This window comes from Myxocyprinus asiaticus, chromosome 9 (assembly GCF_019703515.2).
Source record: "Myxocyprinus asiaticus isolate MX2 ecotype Aquarium Trade chromosome 9, UBuf_Myxa_2, whole genome shotgun sequence".
In the NCBI taxonomy this organism is placed as follows: Eukaryota; Metazoa; Chordata; class Actinopteri; order Cypriniformes; family Catostomidae; genus Myxocyprinus; species Myxocyprinus asiaticus.
In genome coordinates this window covers 21855939-21874655 of record NC_059352.1, presented here as the reverse complement: position 1 = coordinate 21874655, position 18717 = coordinate 21855939, and the positions used below count along the sequence as shown (strand labels likewise).

At 36.7% G+C, this 18717-nt stretch overlaps 1 protein-coding gene across 2 annotated transcripts in view; it reads left to right on the top strand.

Moving 5' to 3' along the window:
- ap1m3 (adaptor related protein complex 1 subunit mu 3) overlaps positions 1–17604 on the top strand; it is a 30726-nt gene extending 13122 nt beyond the window's left edge. For both annotated transcript variants that reach the window (XM_051706529.1, XM_051706530.1), the window contains exons 5-12: positions 948–1095; positions 6685–6811; positions 9475–9617; positions 10425–10496; positions 10771–10929; positions 12788–12913; positions 13274–13349; positions 14248–17604. In XM_051706529.1, the coding sequence (XP_051562489.1) occupies positions 948–1095; positions 6685–6811; positions 9475–9617; positions 10425–10496; positions 10771–10929; positions 12788–12913; positions 13274–13349; positions 14248–14270 (874 nt within the window). In that variant the 3' untranslated portion in view covers positions 14271–17604. The remainder of the gene's footprint in view (positions 1–947; positions 1096–6684; positions 6812–9474; positions 9618–10424; positions 10497–10770; positions 10930–12787; positions 12914–13273; positions 13350–14247) is intronic.
- Positions 17605–18717: the final 1113 nt, after the last annotated feature.

Sequence of the window (18717 nt, the reverse complement as noted above, 5' to 3'; positions counted from 1 at the left end):
GATTCTATCCCCTAACCCTAACCCTCACAAAAAACCTTCTGCATTTTTACATTTAAAAAAAACATTGTTTAGGATGTTTTTTAAGCGATTTGAATTATGGGGACACTAGAAATGTCCTCATAAACCACATTTATAGTATAATACCCTTGTAATTACCAGTTTGTATCCTAAAACAAAAGTCCTCGTAAACCACTTAAACCTGCCCACACACTCTCTCTCTCTCTCTCTCTCACACACACACACACACACACACACACACACACACTCTCCTACGCATCTTAAACCTCGTTGTAGAAGGACCAATTTGTAGAATCAATAAAGAAACTTGTTTATTTGTTAATTGAATAACTGCATAAGTATGTGTTTACTCTGCTAATGTTGCTAATTTGTGAATGTAGTTACTCTGCTAATGTATGCTGATGTTCAGCTGAGACGATAGAACACTCTATGCAATGTTAGTGTTCACTTTCATTTTCATTTGCATAGGAGAGTGTTTTTTCCATCTGTATGTGATAGAAGAATGTGCAGTAAGGTAAACATTACAGGATCATTAGTGATGGAAATAAAATAAAAAAACAAAAACAAAAAACAAGGGCAGGTGTTTATCAGCCTGTCTGTCCCTAGGGGCAGCCATGTTCTTCCCATGAGTCTGTTATCTCAGCATTCTAACATCAGAGGTCTATTTACACACCCAACATAGTTACCTGCTTCACTGATTCTTTTAATTTAAATCTTATTAGATCTGGAAAGGTGAGTATGTGACACACCAGATGATAAATATTCACACAAGGCAATCATATTGTAAATAGCTGACATGCACTGTTAGGCTGATACAATCTTTAATCTACACTTTGATTTGTTTTATTGTTTTTTGTTTTAATACTGAATGCCAGCATTGTTTGTCAATGTTACCATGGTCTGATGACCTCTCTCCATTTCCACCCAAGGTACATCACACAGCAGGGGCATAAGCTGGACGTGGGAGCGCCACGCCCCCCAGCTACAGTAACCAATGCTGTGTCTTGGAGGTCGGAAGGCATCAAATACAGGAAGAATGAAGTCTTCATGGATGTCATTGAGTCTGTCAACCTACTGGTAAGGATTACAGATCATTATCAATGTTTTAACAACTCTGAATTTAAATAAACCTGTAAAAATAGTCAAACAAGCCCATAATAATACATGTCACGTATAGGTTTGTCATTACTTAGTGTGAATAACTCCAGATGCTGTTTTTCTGTCATTACCTCAGGAAAACATTGTTCCCTCTTTGAACGAGAGCTATGACTGAAAGGGTGAGGGTTGTTAATGGTAAGGGTTAGGGTAGGGGTAGAATTGTTTATTTGTAGGGTTGGGAACCAAGAACCGGTTCTTGTTCAGAACCGGTTCCATTCTTAAAAAAATACCGTAATCGTATGATCTTCGTGACTTTCGGTTCCGTTAACGTGCAATTTTCAGCGTGCAATTTTCCACCGATGTGGCTGGAATACCATCCTCAAATACTCTGATAGTGTTTCCAGCAGCGCATCTCTGCAGCAGCGCTGCCCTCTACTGACTCTACAGCGTAAAAATTCCCAATCGAACAAATATTGAGCTGGCTCTTTTTACAGCGTGAAACATATGCACTTCCGGTACAGTTTGATTCCCAAAATAATTATTCAAAGGAGCCGGTTCTGTTGAATCAACAGCGCAAAACATATGGTGCTTCCGGTATAGTCCGATCTCGAAAGAACCATTCTAATGAGCTGGTTATTTTGAATCTACAGCGCAAAACATCAAATCAAATCAAATCACTTTATTGTCACACAACCATATACACAAGTGCAATAGTGTGTGAAATTCTTGGGTGCAGTTCCGAGCAACACAGTGATAAGACATATACCAATTTACAATAAACATCAGATTTACACAACACAATTTAAAATCTAATATACACATAATTACACACAACACAATATACAAATAATAATATACAATGTACAGTATACAATACACACAATATAGAATACACATTATACAATAAAAAATAGTATATATAGTATATATAAAATATACAGTAGGTTGTATTGTACTGTATTTACAATCAAGCTGTCGATTGATAGTAAGTTGCCAGTGCGTTGTTAAGAGAAAATATAATATAATAATAATATAATTTATGACAGTCCGGTGTGAGATAATAAGAGTAATAAAGTGCAGTGCTGATGTATTTTGATCGTGAGAGATCAAGCGTTCAAAAGTCTGATTGCTTGGGGGAAGAAGCTATCATGGAGTCGGCTGGTGCGGGTCCTGATGCTGTGATATCGCCTGCCTGATGGTAGCAGTGAGAACAGCCCATTGCTCGGGTGGCTGGAGTCTCTGATGATCCTCCAAGCTTTTTCGCACACTGCCTGGTATATATGTCCTGGAGGGAGGGAAGCTCACCTCTGATGATGTGTCTGGCAGTTTGCACCACCCTTTGCAGTGCGGTTGTGGGCGATGCTATTGCCGTACCAGGCGGAGATGCAGCCAGTCAGGATGCTCTCTACAGTGCAGGTGTAGAACCGTGTGAGGATGTGGCGGTTCATTCCAAACTTCCTCAGCTGTCTCAGGAAGAAGAGGCGCTGATGAGCCTTCTTCACAACGGCCTCAGTGTGGACGGACCATGTGAGTTCCTCAGTGATGTGGACACCCAGGAACTTGAAGCTGCTGACTTTCTCCACCGGTGCTCCATTGATGGTGATGGGGCTGTGTTCTCTTTCTCTTCTTCTGAAGTCCACCACAAGCTCTTTGTCTTACTGGCGTTGAGGGAGAGGTTGTGCTCCTGACACCAGTGTGTCAGAGTGTGCACCTCCTCTCTGTAGGCTGTTTCATCATTGTCAGTGATCAGACCTACCACCGTCATATCATCAGCAAACTTAATGATGGCATAGATTGATTAAACATACAGCGCTTCCAGTATACAAGTAAAGTTATGAATGTCCAACTCTAAATAAAATAAGAACTATTGAAGTCTCACAAGCCTGAAGTACAAGATTAGGCTACAAAACACAGTCTAAACTGTCTCTGGAACTGTTACTATTTATTTAATGATGACCTGTATATCTATTAAATCAAGCAGTGCAGTTACTGACTGGTTGTTCATATGACAGTGTATAATTAAAGATACACAAGTTTTGTTGTAATAAGTGGAATTTTATAATATAATAAATGAATTAATGAAATATGCCATCACATTTCGTGTTGGTTTATATTTATTTATTTAAAATGGAGTAAGGATCTATTATTGGATTGTCTTTATGTCTCTAAAACGTCTGCAAACACACCTTTTACAAGAACTGCATTAAATGTATTTCTGATTTGTTATATCTGCTCTGTACAAATCTGATTATTTGGTAACAGACAGCAGAGGGAAGTAAATGCAATAAGAATGGCATTTCTCATTTATAAATAATTCTTTAAAAAAAACTAAATGAATTACTGGAATCATTACTGGAACCATTAACGAACCGGAATTGTTAAGAGGAATCTGAATTGGAACCAGAATCATAAAATTCCTTACGATACCCAGCCCTATTTATTTGAGAGGAAAGTCATTCCAGGACCAACAAAAGATTTTGATCATGGAAGATGTCCTATTTCACGGTCACTTTAGATGTGGCTCATATTAATTAAACATGCAATTAATTACTCTGGGCCAACCAGCTGACAATGATGTTTGGTCCTTATCAAATTTCAGTACACAAAATCTGTACATGAAAGCTTTTAAATAATGAATAATTGTTCAAAGGTGACTTTCTACCTTCTTCATTTAAGCCAAAGCTACATTAAAGGTTAAGTGTGTAATTTCTGCGCCTCTAGCATCTTTAAATTCAATCAGGTTTCATGAACACTCCCACCATCTGCCATTGCTCGGACTGACAGATTGGGTGTTTCTCCATGCAAAGAACACAGAGAACAGACTTGCCAGGCTACCTTAGAAGAATGAACTCAGAAGGACAGGAGGATGTAGAAAGCATCTATTACGAACTTTGAGATATGCTGCGATCTCCCAGGATATTTTTAGCCAGTGAGAGAACTACTGGCATTATCACACACCAGTGACAGCTTTATTATCATCATACCAGTGAGGTTTTGCAGGACATGTTGAAAGAATAAAGTCAGTTAACACTTGTTTACTCCATGCGTTTATTATTTTATTAAAATGATGCCCAACAAAACAACAAATATCGACTCTCACAATCCATCAGACTTTCACGAGCTTATAGCAGGAATCTCTTGAGGGAAAACATGGTAAATGTCCTTTGTCTGCCACCGTAGTGCTGCTATGACTTTTGGGACTTCAAACGGGTTCTTGTGCACAAGTCACCATCTGATGCAGCCTTGATATTCAGCCTAATAAAAGAACACACCTGGGTAATTGTTTTGCATTCTCTGTACTTGTGTTCTTGAGGATTGGAATTAAACTTCGACAGTGGATGATGATGTCCACAAGAATGTAAGAACGCACATTGAGAAACAGCCAAAGTCCCGCCCAAAATTCATGCCGTTGATTGAGCTAGAGTTGTTATTTCGGGATGAATGGAATGCACAAACAAACAGAGCAATGTTTTGATAGCACCAAAGAGGAACAGTGTTTACACTTTCCAGGGGAATCAACCTACTAATGTCTTACTAATAGTTGTCTCAAAAGGAATGTTCAGGGTTTAATATAAGTTAGGCTAAATTGATAGCATTTGTGGCATACTGTTGATTACTACAAAAAATAAATTTGACTCGTCCCTCGTTTATACTGCGGTAAGTACAGTACAGTAAGGTGCTTACAATGGAAGTGAATGGGGCCAGTCCATAAACGTTAAAATTAGAGCTGACAGAATTAACGTGTTAATGCATAAATGTTAATGCGTAAATGTTTCTTAATCGAGATTAATGCCTTTCCTGTTGAAATAGCATAAACCAGCATAAACACTTGTTGGGAACCTTTGTAATGTGTCCGCCCGTAGTCATTACACTGACACACACACCACAACTCACACACAACAACACTTCCCCCTCAGTGATAAAATGATGGAGAAAGGACCTATTTGATGTACAGTACAAAAAAAGTCAAGATGGGCTTGTGATAGAAATCAAGTATTTTTCAGCCATAATAATTTAAGGCACATTTCAATTACCACAGAAGCACGGCAAGTCTTAACAATCACCAAAACGCAAAATGAGATATTTTTGTCTGCAAACTCTTTTCATGGTTCGTTCAAAGCGATGCTTGATGCTGGCTCTGATGCATTTAAGAGTTTAAGAGATTTAATGCCCATTGCAATGAATATGCAGCCTATGGGGAGACTAGTTCTTTCAATTAGACAAACTCCCACTTAGACTTTGGAAAATGTTTAATATTACTTGCATTTTTGCTATTTTAGTGCATTTCTATCTTTATACTGTGGAAGGCTTTGTACGGAAAATGTTAATAAAGCATTATTTTGTTACATATTGTTTTGTTTTATTTCCTAAGATGGAAATAAATGCATTTTAACAGGGAAAGAAATATATATGGTGTCAAATTTCAGCATTTTCAAAATCTGCGATTAATCGCGATTAGCTAAAAAATGTATGCGATTAATCACGATTTTATTTTTTAATTGACTGACAGCTCTAGTTAAAATACACACTGTTTCAAAAGTATAGCCACAAGACGTAAACATTATATGGGTTTACATGATTTTAGTGTGATAATATCACTTACTAAGTTATCAGTCCAAAGTTATATGCAATATTTCAACTTCATTGCCATGCTGATGCAACATTGGTAAACCCTGTAAGTGATTTTATCACTCTAAAATCATGTTAACACATCTATTTTTTTATGTCATGTGGCTATACTTTTGAAACAGTGTCTATTTTCATGTTTATGAACTGGCCTCATTTACTTCTATTGAAAGATCCTTATTGTAATTATTTTTTAAATAAACAAGGGACAGTTCTAACTTATTTTCTTTGGCAATCAACATTATGCTACAAAAGCAATTGATTGAGCTAAACTTGTATTGAGCATTCCTTTAAGCTGGGATTGGAGAAACGATTTTTACATCCAAAAATCACCCCAATCATCCTACTGTACCTCAGCTGACCTCCTTCATGTTCTTTAGGGTTAAGGGCCAGCCCTCCAGACTTCCTTACATTCAGAGAGTGAGGAAGCAGCTGCCCTCTTTAAGTTCTTGTTGACATTATGCTCTGCTCTGGCTTTTGATGGATTCATTACTGCATCTCAGTGTTGTGGTCTTAACGCTGGCAGACAGTAGCTCCGAGCAGCAACACTTTCCTGATTAAGACTTGAATCACATCTTATTGTTTTCTAATGCAGCATTGCTATTCATCCATGCAGAATTCTCACTGGCTTTTGTTTCCAAGAGTTCTCAGAGGTATTGACTTAATGTGGAGTTTTTGTGGATCAGATCCACTTTCTGTAAGTCTAGCTTGTATGGTTTTAATATTTTACTGTAATATAATACAGTACATTCTCATATCTTTACTTACTGCAGCATACTTAATTCCTCTCTTTGAAAGAGCATTATCACACAAATCACACGGTTACTGCCTTATCTGACAGAGCATAATAAATTGTAGATGGCAGTAATGGTGTTGATGCATCGCACCTTGCCACTCTTGATTCTGATTTGCAATTCTCTTCTCTCTTTGTGTTCGTTATAGGTCAGTGCTACAGGTAGTGTTTTGCGAAGCGAGATTTTGGGCTGCATCAAACTCAAAGTCGTTCTCTCAGGCATGCCTGAGCTCAGACTGGGACTCAATGACAAAGTTCTCTTCGAGGTCACCGGCAGTGAGTACACACATCCTTCAGAACACTGACCTTGATTCTATATGGTTTAGCTCTTCTATAGTAGTGCGGGGGCGGCTAAATTAAGTTGAGCAGACAGTTCATTGTCTCATCCTGTTCTTTGGTGAACAGCTCTCTCATTTGCACTTGATAGATGGATTCAATTCCCTCTGACTCTCTTTTTTAATCCCCACCCCAGGCTTAACCCAGCGGGTGTCGGTCTCACAGTAGACCACATCTCAATTATGCATTCTGCATGTGCAATTTGAATGCAACCACGCATTCAAGATCAGGACCAGTTCAAAGTTACAATACAACAATGTTGAGCGTTGATCATCAGTGCAAATAAGTGTATAGTAATGTGATTCTAATAATTAGATGTACTGTATTTACTAAGCAAACATTAGCACAGTAGTTGACCATAAGCAACATTTCAAAGACAAGCTACCTTGTGGTTTTACTATAACAGGAAACTGTTCTATCAGATATGGTTTCAGGAAAGTGAAGTAGACCTGCTCGCTTCCTGTGCCACTTCCCATTATAAAGTTGTACAGTGGCACCAGCTTTTGTAAACACCACTGAAGGTAGAAGGTGCCATTCTGGTATTTCTTCTGTTGTGTTTAAAGTCGTAATATAAAGCCTGGAATATCTTGTTTCAGCTCAGAGGTAGAATGAAAATTAGATAAGTGAAATACCGCCCTCTCTAGGCACAAACTTGCAAATGCTTGTCTTTTAATTATGGTAACGTTTCATTGAAAGCATGTTGACAGGAAAATATTTCCTGCATATTCATACTTTTAAAAACTTGTCACACCACAGGACCATTAAAAAGAAACCAGTGAAGGAAAAATGACTGAAAATGGTGAAAAACTTAAAAGAAATGGTGTTCAGTTACAGGACCTAAAATATACAGTTACCATTATGCATACATATAGAGTACATTTTAACCTAAAACTGCGCATCTGTAAATGGAACCTCAAATATTATAGATCTCAGAAATTCGACATTATAGCATTGTAGCCCTGCTCACTTTAGAGCAATTTACAGCTGAATCCAAAGATGTGTACCTCAGACAAAGAGGACCTGTCGTTCTGAGCGCCAATCACATTCACTGAAACCTCTGCCTGTGGACCCAGGAGAGCCAATCAGAGAGCTATAAGAGAGCATCCTCACCCCTCCGTGACCTTTAGTCCCTGCGGTTGATGTCATCAGTAGGTGCTGCAGCAGCTCCCAGCAGGCCTCGTCTGTGGCAGAGGACACAGAGAGCGAGAGCTTGTGATGTGACCTCTGTGTTCCAACTCAAACCTCTGAGAGCTCTTTCATGTTCCACTGTAAATGTCACTCCTAGATAAAGCGGAAAACATTCATAAATATAAAAGCGAGGCTCACACCCACACACATTCGCAGACATTTCACAGGCTTCTGATTTGACTGTGCTGTTGAGTTTTGGGGCTCAGAGGCCCTGAGTTATTAAGAAGCTCTTCTGTAGTCACTGCCTTCCCCTTTTGCTGAGGTCAAGCAAATAAACTACCTCCACGGTTACCTGGGTGCACAAAAAGTGCAATTGTATGCAGTTTTCTGGAAACGTATTAGAAAGCTATGCATGTGTGTATATGCAGTGTGTTTGTGTGTGTGTCTGTTTGCCTGCGTTATTAACGTTAAAGGAATATTCTGGGTTCAATACAAGTTGGGCTCAATCGACAGCATTTGTGGCATAATGTTAATTGCCACAGAAAATGATTTTGACTCGTCCCTCTTTTTCTTTAAAAAAGCACAAATCAAGGTTGCAGTGAGGCACTTACAGATGAAGTGAATGGGGCCAATTGTCAGAGGGTTTAAAGGCAGAAATGTGTAGCTCATAATTTTATAAAAGCACAATAATTCTTCGTCGTTTTAGGGTTTATGGCGTTACATCGCCATGTCAACTAAGTTGTAAAATTCGATATAACTACATAAAAAAGGTTGGTAAGTAATTTTATTTCACTGAAATCATGTTAAGATGCATACTGTTTATGTCTTGTGGCTATACTTTTGAAAATGTGAGTATTTTAACATTTACAAATTGTCCCATTCACTTCCATTGTAAGTGCCTCACTGGAACCCAGAGTTTTGCTTTTTTTAAAGAAAAGGAGGGGCAAGTAGAAATAAATGTTTGTGGTGATCAAAATTATGACACAAATGCTGTCGATTGAGCTTAAATTGTATTGAACCCCGAATATTCCTTTAATGAAAACTAAATGAAAACAAAAAACAAAAACAACAACATTTATTCACTGAAAAAAAAAAAAACATAATTGGAAATACTAATGACTCGAAAACTAACTTGAATAATATAAATATGATCACAAACTAATTTTAGTTTTAGTACAATCAGCCTTCATTAAAACATCAAAATGCCACTAGCTGGTGATAACACTAGACACCCTGGGAAATTTATTAAACATACAGTATATAAACGATGTCAGGCAGTGCATTACCTTTGGTAGCCCTAAATAATAAATCTAAAACTAAAATAAAAACTAAATATACTGGAAATTTTTTTCAAGTTAAACAGCACTCATGTTCTTCAAGTTGATTAATGAGCTTTGCACACATCATAATCATCAGTGTCTACTTGTTTTATATAGTATTATAATTCATCTCACTCCATTTCTGGTTTCTCTCAGGAGAGAAGAGTAAGTCTGTGGAGCTGGAAGATGTGAAGTTTCATCAGTGTGTGCGTCTCTCTCGCTTTGAGAACGACAGGACGATCTCTTTCATCCCACCTGATGGAGAAAGTGAACTCATGTCTTACAGACTCAACACTACGGTCAGCACTCACTATTGAATGTGTAGAGAAAATGTTTAATACTTTCTACATCATGGTAGTATTTGTGGTACTGCCTTTCATTTATGCTGATTTTAAAGGGATAGTTGACCCAAAAATAAAAATTCTCTCATCATTTACTCACCCTCATGCCATCCCAAATGTGTATGACTTTCTTTCTTCGGCTGAAAACAAACTAAGTTTTTTAGGAGAATATTTCAGCTCTGTAGGTCCTCACAGTGCAAATGAATGGGTACCAAAATTTTGACCTCCAAAATGCACATAAAGGCAGCATAAAAGTAGTCCATAAGACTCCAGTGGTTAAATCTGTATCTGTAGGTGTGGGTGAGAAACAGATCAATATTTAAGTCCTTTTTTACTATCTATTCACTTGCATTGTATGGACCTCCAGAGCTGAGATATTCTTCTAAAAATCTTATTTTATGTTCAGCTGAAGAAAGAAAGTCATACACATCTGGGATGGCCCAATTTATTAAGGCAATGAGAATCTTGGGGGAAAAAATTTACTTAATTGTCATGTAATGTCACCATGAAAAAAAATATTAATGGTCCTAAAACAGATTTCCTTACCCTTATGCAAAATATCATTTCTTATTTTTTCTTTTGATTTTGCCGTTAAAATGTGACCCAGACATGTTTTTGTTAGATCAACCCAGTAATACTACATTTAATGTGCATTTAATTGATATGAGAAGTTAAAATGTGAAAAAAAATGCATTTCAGTGTCTAGATAAGTGACAGCAGAATCACAACTTCATTCTTTTCTCTGTCACTGCTCTGTTTTGACAGGTGAAGCCTCTAATATGGATTGAGAGCATAATAGAGAAGTTCTCTCACAGTCGAGTAGAGATCAAGGTTAAGGTAGAGCTGCACACATACACGCTCACTTCACATACTCACTCCACTGATTCCACTTCTAGCACATATCCTGGTTTCAGTAATTAGCTTTCAAGCTTCTATCCTGGGGAATGGCTCAGAGTTTACCTGAGCTGTGTCTAAAGACATGTCAGATTCTGACGTGAACATGCTTTGTCCCATTGCCCTTGCCACTGTGAAACTTTAGCTTTTCAAAATTAAAGATTTGAAATATTTGCTGCGGCGAAGTTGTGCTGTAGGTCCTTCATCTGTTTTACAGGCCCGAAGTCAGTTCAAGAGCCGCTCCACTGCCAACAATGTGTCCATCCTAGTGCCTGTTCCCAGTGACGCTGACTCCCCCAAATTTAAGACCACCACAGGCCAGGCTAAATGGGTCCCTGAGAAGAATGCTGTAGAGTGGAACATTAAATCCTTCCCTGTAAGTACCAATAAGATTCCTACCTTCTAATATACATATGTACATACTACTTTATTATAGCTGCAGCCATGTTTGTGATGTGGTGGTAACGTGTCACAAATATGTCTCCTATGACCATTTGTGATTAGATTTCAAGGGGAGGGTTTCTGTTTTTTTAGACTACATACATCACTTACGGCTTCAGTGTGTTACTGCTTGATAACTTGAATTTTAATCTTACTGCAAACATAACATTTTGAGTGAAAAGCTCATAGTAATTGTACTCTTTTTTTTTAGTGCATGAATGATTGACAGGTGAGTAGGTGGTCCTATGCTTATACTACAAATGCAGTGATGTCACATGCGTATTTGACTACCTCTGAGTGTGGTTTGAGTTATCTGATTTATTCAGTGAAATGCTTACACAAACACACTGGGGCTGTTTTGTACAGTAATTATCCCACAGTAAACCATCGGCTATTTGTGTTTTACAGCCAGAGGATAAATTGGGTGAGGGAGAAAGCAGTGTTTTAGCGGTAAATATAAAAGGAAATAAAAAAGTCCTAAGGCCATTTCACACTCATCAAACCCATCAACTCAAAATGTAAAAATTTAGAACGGATTATTCAAGGCACTTGAGCAGATAAAACCTGGAATCTAAATCCTCATAATTATGAGAATTTTTGCAGCTTTACAGTGGCCAAGTAATCACACAGTAAATTCTTAAGAATATACAGTACAAACGTGTGTTGAATTAAAGCCAAAATACCATAAAAAAATAAAATAAAAACCCGCAAATTTACAAAATGAAGTGTTTGTCACGGAGGCACCATTTCCTGTTTTACCTAGTCTTAAAGGGATAGTTCACCCAAAAATGAAAATTCTCTTATCATTTACTCACCCTCATGCCATTCCTAATGTGTATGACTTTCTTCTGCAGAAAATAAACAAAGATTTTTAGAAGAATATTTCAGCTCTGTTGGTCCATACATTGCAAGTGAATGGTGGCCAGAACCTTCAAGCACCAACAATTACTTAAAGGCAGCATAAAAGTAATCCATACGACTCCAGTGATTAAATCCATATCTTCAGAAGCAATATGATAGGTGTGGGTGAGAAACAGATCAATATTTAAGACTATTTATTATTTTTTTTTTTTACTATAAATCTCCACTTTCACATTCTTTCAAATTCTGAAAGTGAAAGTTAAAGTGGAGATTTACTGTAAAAAAGAACTTAAATATTTATTTGTTTCTCACCCAAAGTGATTGGATCGCTTCAGAAGACATATATTAAACCACTGGAGTCATATAGATTACTTTTATACTGCGTTTATGTGATTTTTGAAGCTTAGAAGGTCTGGCCACCATTCATTTGCATCGAAAGTACCTACAGAGCAGAGATATCCTTCTAAAAATGTTCTTCAAGAAAGAAAGTCATACACATCTTGGATGGCATGAAAGAGAGTAGATTATGAGAAAATTTTCATTTTTGGGTGAACTATCCCTTTAAAAAGGACATCAAACTTAGTACCTATGCAAAGACATACTTATAAGTGCTTTATCATTACCTCTACACTGACAAACCATCTTTATGAAGTGAGACATGTGGGACACTGAGTGAAGAAGGTTTTTCAACTCCCAATGATGCCTTGGGCATTTGAATGTTGAAAGACTTTAAGTTAGTCTTGAAGGTTTGTGCTGTCACAAGCTAACAGAGTGAGGCAAGTTTGTATGAGCCACTCAGGAATATGACTCAGAAGACTTATTTAGAACTGAGCTGTTAATTAGGGCTTATTACTGATGTGTTGATTTTAGCAATGGCAATTAGATGGTTAGAATGGTCAAAAATTAATGATGTGTCTTTTTTTATGTTAAAGGGGGGGAAGGAGTACATGATGAGAGCTCATTTTGGACTGCCGAGTGTGGAAAGTAATGAACTTGAAGCAAAGCGACCAATCACTGTGAAGTTTGAGATCCCATATTTCACAGTGTCTGGCATTCAGGTTTGTTAATAAAACACATTCTCTTAACAAACATTTTGTTAGTGATGGTTGTAAAATTAGGAATAGAGCAATAATTGGTTTGACCGATATATTTTTTTACCGATAATGACACTTTTCTGCTTAATTGGTTATCAGTTTATTGTTGCTGTCTTTTAGTTATTTTCACAATTTTTTCGTTATCATTGTGTCAAAAAGCAGAAATAAAACTATTTAAAATCGGTTCTGCATATTGGTTATCGGACACTTGAACATTAATATAATCAGCATCTGGATCGGCCATAAAAAAAACACCAGTCAATTTCTACATGAAATGGTAGAATTATTTTTAAAGAGTTTTTTTATGTCTGGTATTAAACACAGGTGCGATACTTGAAAATTATTGAGAAGAGTGGCTACCAGGCATTACCATGGGTGCGTTATATTACTCAGAGTGGAGGTAAGTCACATTAAAAAATTCTCACATACTCACACACACACTGTTACTCTGATACTCAAATATCATTCAGATATAAAGTTTACCTTTACCCTGCATGAGAGTTCAGTGAACATGAGCCTGACTCTCTCTGCTGCCAATCACACACACACACACGCAGTTTGATATAGTGAAGACTATCGGTTTTCCATTTGCATCAGCGACACTAGAGGAGAGAGAGAGCCACTATAATCCCACAGCTCTGTTCACTTATTCATAAGAAATGCAAAACAGACATCAAGCCTTAAACCTCACTGGAATTCTACAGATATATCTGAACACCCAAAAATCAATAACAAAATCCAAATACCTTTTTAACACCTTTTGAAAATGTTTGATCAACCTTAACAGATGGATTAAATTAATATAATTCACCCAAAAATGCTAATTCTGTCATCATTTACTCAGCCTCATATCATTCCAAAACCGTATGACATTTTTTCTTCTCTAGAACACAAAAGGGAAACATTTTGAAGACTGTTCTGAATGCTCTTTTTCCATTCAATTACAAAAAGTACACAAAAGCACCATATAAAATTATCTTTGAATAACAACTTAAATTTGTATTTGATACAAAGGTATCATATGGCTTCATTAGTCAAATGGACTACTTTTAGGAGACTTTATGGTGCTTTTGCATCCTTTCTGAAGCTTGAAAACCCCGTTCATTGTAATTGCATGGGAAAGAGTGACCAGTGCATTCTTCAGAATTTCTCCTTTTGTGTTCCACAGAAGAAAATCATATGGGTTTGGAACAACATGAGGGTGAATAAATGATGACAAAATCTTCATTTTTGGGTTGACCTTTCCTTTGAACATGCATGAATTATAAATTGCAGTTTTCTGACATAAATTTTGACAGATTATCAGCTGAGGACCAACTGAGGGAAGATGTACAGTATTTTGGACAATGGCCGCTTGTCTTGCATCTCCTGTATGTCCTGTTTCATTCAGTGAGACGACTACTGCCCTTCACACAGCAGGCGGGCAGCTAAATCCTCCCTCTTGCTCTCAGATTCTGCACTGGATGTGCAGGTCTTTTGTATAAGATCATGTTTTTACAATTAACCAACAAGGAAGTCTGACCACAAAACTACTGAGAAAACCTCACAGAACAATTTATTTTTCATTACACCTTAGCAGCCAGTTGCAACAGACCCCTTAAGTTGAGAAAAACGTTTTACAATTATTACTTAGGGCTTTTGCAAATTAAGGGGTTTGCTGCAACTGGTCACAGGCCCTATTTTGCATTTGGTTTAACTATGCTGTATTTAAAGCAAGTTACTGTAATATATAGTTACATTTATATGTCTAATTTAAATGTCTATAATGTGTTCTAGTTAGACTTTGGCATTTTAAATCAAGCAAATGAAATAATTTCACATTGTTACATTAGGCTTGAATGGTATCAGCTGTTTATTTTTATTGCTGTTGTAGGTGAAGGAGCTGTCTTATAGTGTGATATGATCTAAAGTCTGTAGAGTTGAAAAGATAACCACAGGCCAAGTGAAATGAATACCTAGTGCTCAAAATCAATGATTAATAAGGCAACATACTGTTAGGACAGCACTGTAACAATATATTTCACAACAGTGGCTCCGTATTTTTGCCTTTGGTTTGTATGTGCTTTCTCAAAATACCAGCAGTGCATACTCACACAAACTCACATAGGTCGATTGAAAAGTGGAATTGCTAATGTGTCTTTATTAAAATTTTCCACCCGTTTATGTACCCCAACAGCTCCATCCGTCAATGGTCAAGTACCACTTCAGCGATACCAAACAAGAAATGTGTTCCTTTTACAGGGATAGTTCACCCAAAAATGAAAATTCTCTCATCATTTACTCACTTTAATGCCATACCAGATGTGTATGACTTTCTTTCTGCTGCTGAACACAAACGGATATTTTTAGAAGAATATCTCAGCTCTAAAGGTCCTTTCAATGCAAGTGAATGTTGGCCAGAACTTTGAAGCTCCAAAAATCACATAAAGGCAACATAAAAGTAATCCATTCAACTCCAGTGGTTTAATATATGTCTTCTGATGCAGTGCAGTCATTTTAGGTGAGAAATATGGGTTAGATACTTTTTACTGTAAATCTCCACTTTCACTTTCACACAAAAAAACAAAAAACAAAAACAACAACAACTTAAATCTTGAACTTAAACTTAAATTCTCACCCACACCTATTATATTGCTTCTTAAGACATAGATTTAACCACTGGGGTCATATGGATTAATTTTATTCTGCTTTAAACTTGGATTAAACTTATTTTGGAGTTTGAAATGTCACCATTCACTTGCATTGAATGGACCTACAGAGCTGAAATATTGTTCTAAGAATCTTTGTTTGTGTTCTGCAGGAGAAAGAAAGTCATCCATATCTGGGGTGGCATGAGGGTGAGTAAATGATGAGAGAATTTTCATTTTTTGGGTGAACTATCCCTTTAAATCACATTATACATTATCATTAATATTATTAGTGTCACCTTTGAACAAAGAACAATTAATACTAAAGGTGAACAGTCTCATCAATAACACATTTGTTGTGCTACGAGTGTCATCCACACACATTTAGAAAACGTACACATTATTTTGTTATCATACACATTATCTTTCGATAAAATAAAAATTTTCTTTGACAGCCCTAGTAATTATAAGTCATCATTTCTGTTTTATTGGTTTTACAAAGCAAAATTGGAATCTTTTCCAGTATCCCCTAGTGTACACGTACACCTGGTTGGGAATAATTGCAAATAATTGTGACATAGCCATTAACCTACCAGCAAATAACCCAACTTCACATTGATGTCAGCAACGAAGCGGCATGAATTATCATTGTATTTTTTGTTATTTAATCCACAGCAGTCAGCATGCCACCTGATTGTCCACATTTTCTTTTCACATTTTCAGCATGCATTGCACCACTTGTTTTATCAGCGTGGTGGATGTGTGTGTGGAATAAAGTCTGCCACCTTTGCAGAGGCAGCAGAATATATTATTTAGTCTTGCACGTCAAAACGGCATCCTCATTTATTTACCAAAGGTCAATGGTGTGGTAACATCCCGATATTTATTCCACCTTGTTGCTGAATCTGAAATACTGTATGCAGTTTTGATCTTTTTTATTTTATTTTATTTTTTATAACTTTTATTGTTCAATACTACTAAAATGTCATTGTGAGAAAATACATGGACATTCATTATGGGAAGTTTTTTGTGATAATTTTCTGACCTGTATGGGAAAGGGTCTCTTTAGTATTATTTGCATGTGAATATTGCAATAGCTGTTGAAATGAATTTCTGTTTTATGCAGCTGCAGCCTTGGGCTCAAAATATGAAATATATCTGGGGTATTATTATAGTACGAGTAAATAGATTTTATTGTATTTTTTTTTTTAAATCATCCATAAATATGGATGCTGACTCTATGTGTTGCTATTTTAGATTGACTAAGCTTAGGATTGTTCTTATCAGTCTCAACACATGACAGGTCAATAGACTGGTGACAATGGGTCACAGAGTCAGCTATTGTTTAAATGGTGACTGTTGCACAATAGCCAGCTTGTTATGGGTAAGAACAGGCAGGCATTTCTCAACATGACCCAGCCATCCTCCACCCATTACTGGCCATTTCTAAGGATGGGCTGTGAATGAATGATTCAGCTGCATGGTTGAGTATGCTATGTACTGTGTCTTACACACACACACACACACACACAGGCAAGAAGGACCAAACAAAATGTTTTTAACCAGTCAGATGTTGGAGTTGGCTTTCTATTATTTGCATATTTTTAAATAATGTTTTAAAAAATTATTGTCTTGCAAAAAGAACTCGTATAAACAAATCTCATTATGAAGACACTCTTGAAGTCTAAATCCAGTTTACAGCGGCCCCAAATATACTAGACCTTTTTTCAGAAATACTGTAATTAACTTCACTTTTCTTAGCCATTTTTGAAATTACTTAAACCAACTGTTTCGAAGGTAACTTTTAATTAAGTTTAAGTTTACAAAGGTAGCCTCGCATAGTAACACCAAAGGTGTAATTCATCACATTTACTATAGACATTTTCCAATAACGTAACGTCTAAATAAAATGTGTCTTTTGTTTTATACTGTAAAACCTAACAAACGTAATTTTTTTGTGAACTCTTTTCTTTGAAAAGTGTGATTGTGCTGTCTTTAAAATAAATGAAATTTTGTGTAATACTTTCATACATTTTGAAATACTTTTTAGGGCTACTGTATAAGTCTCCAGACTTTGTGAGCAGATTTATAATATTGCAGCCTCTTTTTCTGAAGTCATTTCTTAACGTTGTCACATTAGAGTTTGAATGTTTGTTCATTATGCATACAAACTGAAATAGATTTCCTCTAAATGGCTTCAACCTGCCATCTGTTTATTTCCATCTGTTTGTGAATCTATTTCATAAGCCCTCTAAAATGAAATACCAGTCAGCATCAAAGTGTAAATCAGGTTCCAAGTATTTCCACAAATAAAATATATTTTCTTTTCTTGGAAAATTATAAAAAAATAACACCAATAAGTAACCATATCCTTCAAATTTAGATTTTGATCCTTTATTTGATTTTTAGCAGCGCTTGCACACAGAACCAAGTTGTAGTGTAAATTCACAGGCATGCAAACTGACACGGCTGATCCATTCGCTCACACACACACACACACACACACACACATTAGAGCCCCTGAAAAGCTGAAGACATCCCCAAATGGACACCCACTTGGCATGCTCACCACTGCCCACATAAATAAAGCAGTGAAGGGCACACACACACAGAGGTGTCCAATAACGTTGGAGAGAGGCAATCGATACATGAGAGAAAGCAGCATGTTTTACCTAAAATCAATCCATTAATGATCAAACAATTCATTTAGATTGCTTTTGTGCTTTTTTTTTTTTTTTGCTTTTCTTCCTTCATTGTACTTTGTTGGAGTGGAGCATGTAAAAGCTCAATGTTTGTGTCTAAACCCTCAAAGGTCTAATGCGTAAACCCTTGAGCTATAGTGTAAATCAGTTTATTTGTGAGATGTAATTGTAAATGTCACATGTGATTTGTGCCTTTGTGTAATGAGTACAAACTTTCATTGAGGGTTTTGAGTCCCAAGACTGCAGAGTGCACAGTTTTGAGTCTTTTTTCTTTTTCAGTAGTAATGACAAACATGTAGTCACACAACAGAGTGCAACAGTCGGGTTTCAGAGGTAAAAATCCCATACATTTTCTCCATAGATAAATTGAGTTTTGAGGATAACTTATAAACCTTTAAAGACAAACCTACAGTGAGCTCTGAGGTTGTTAATCGATGGT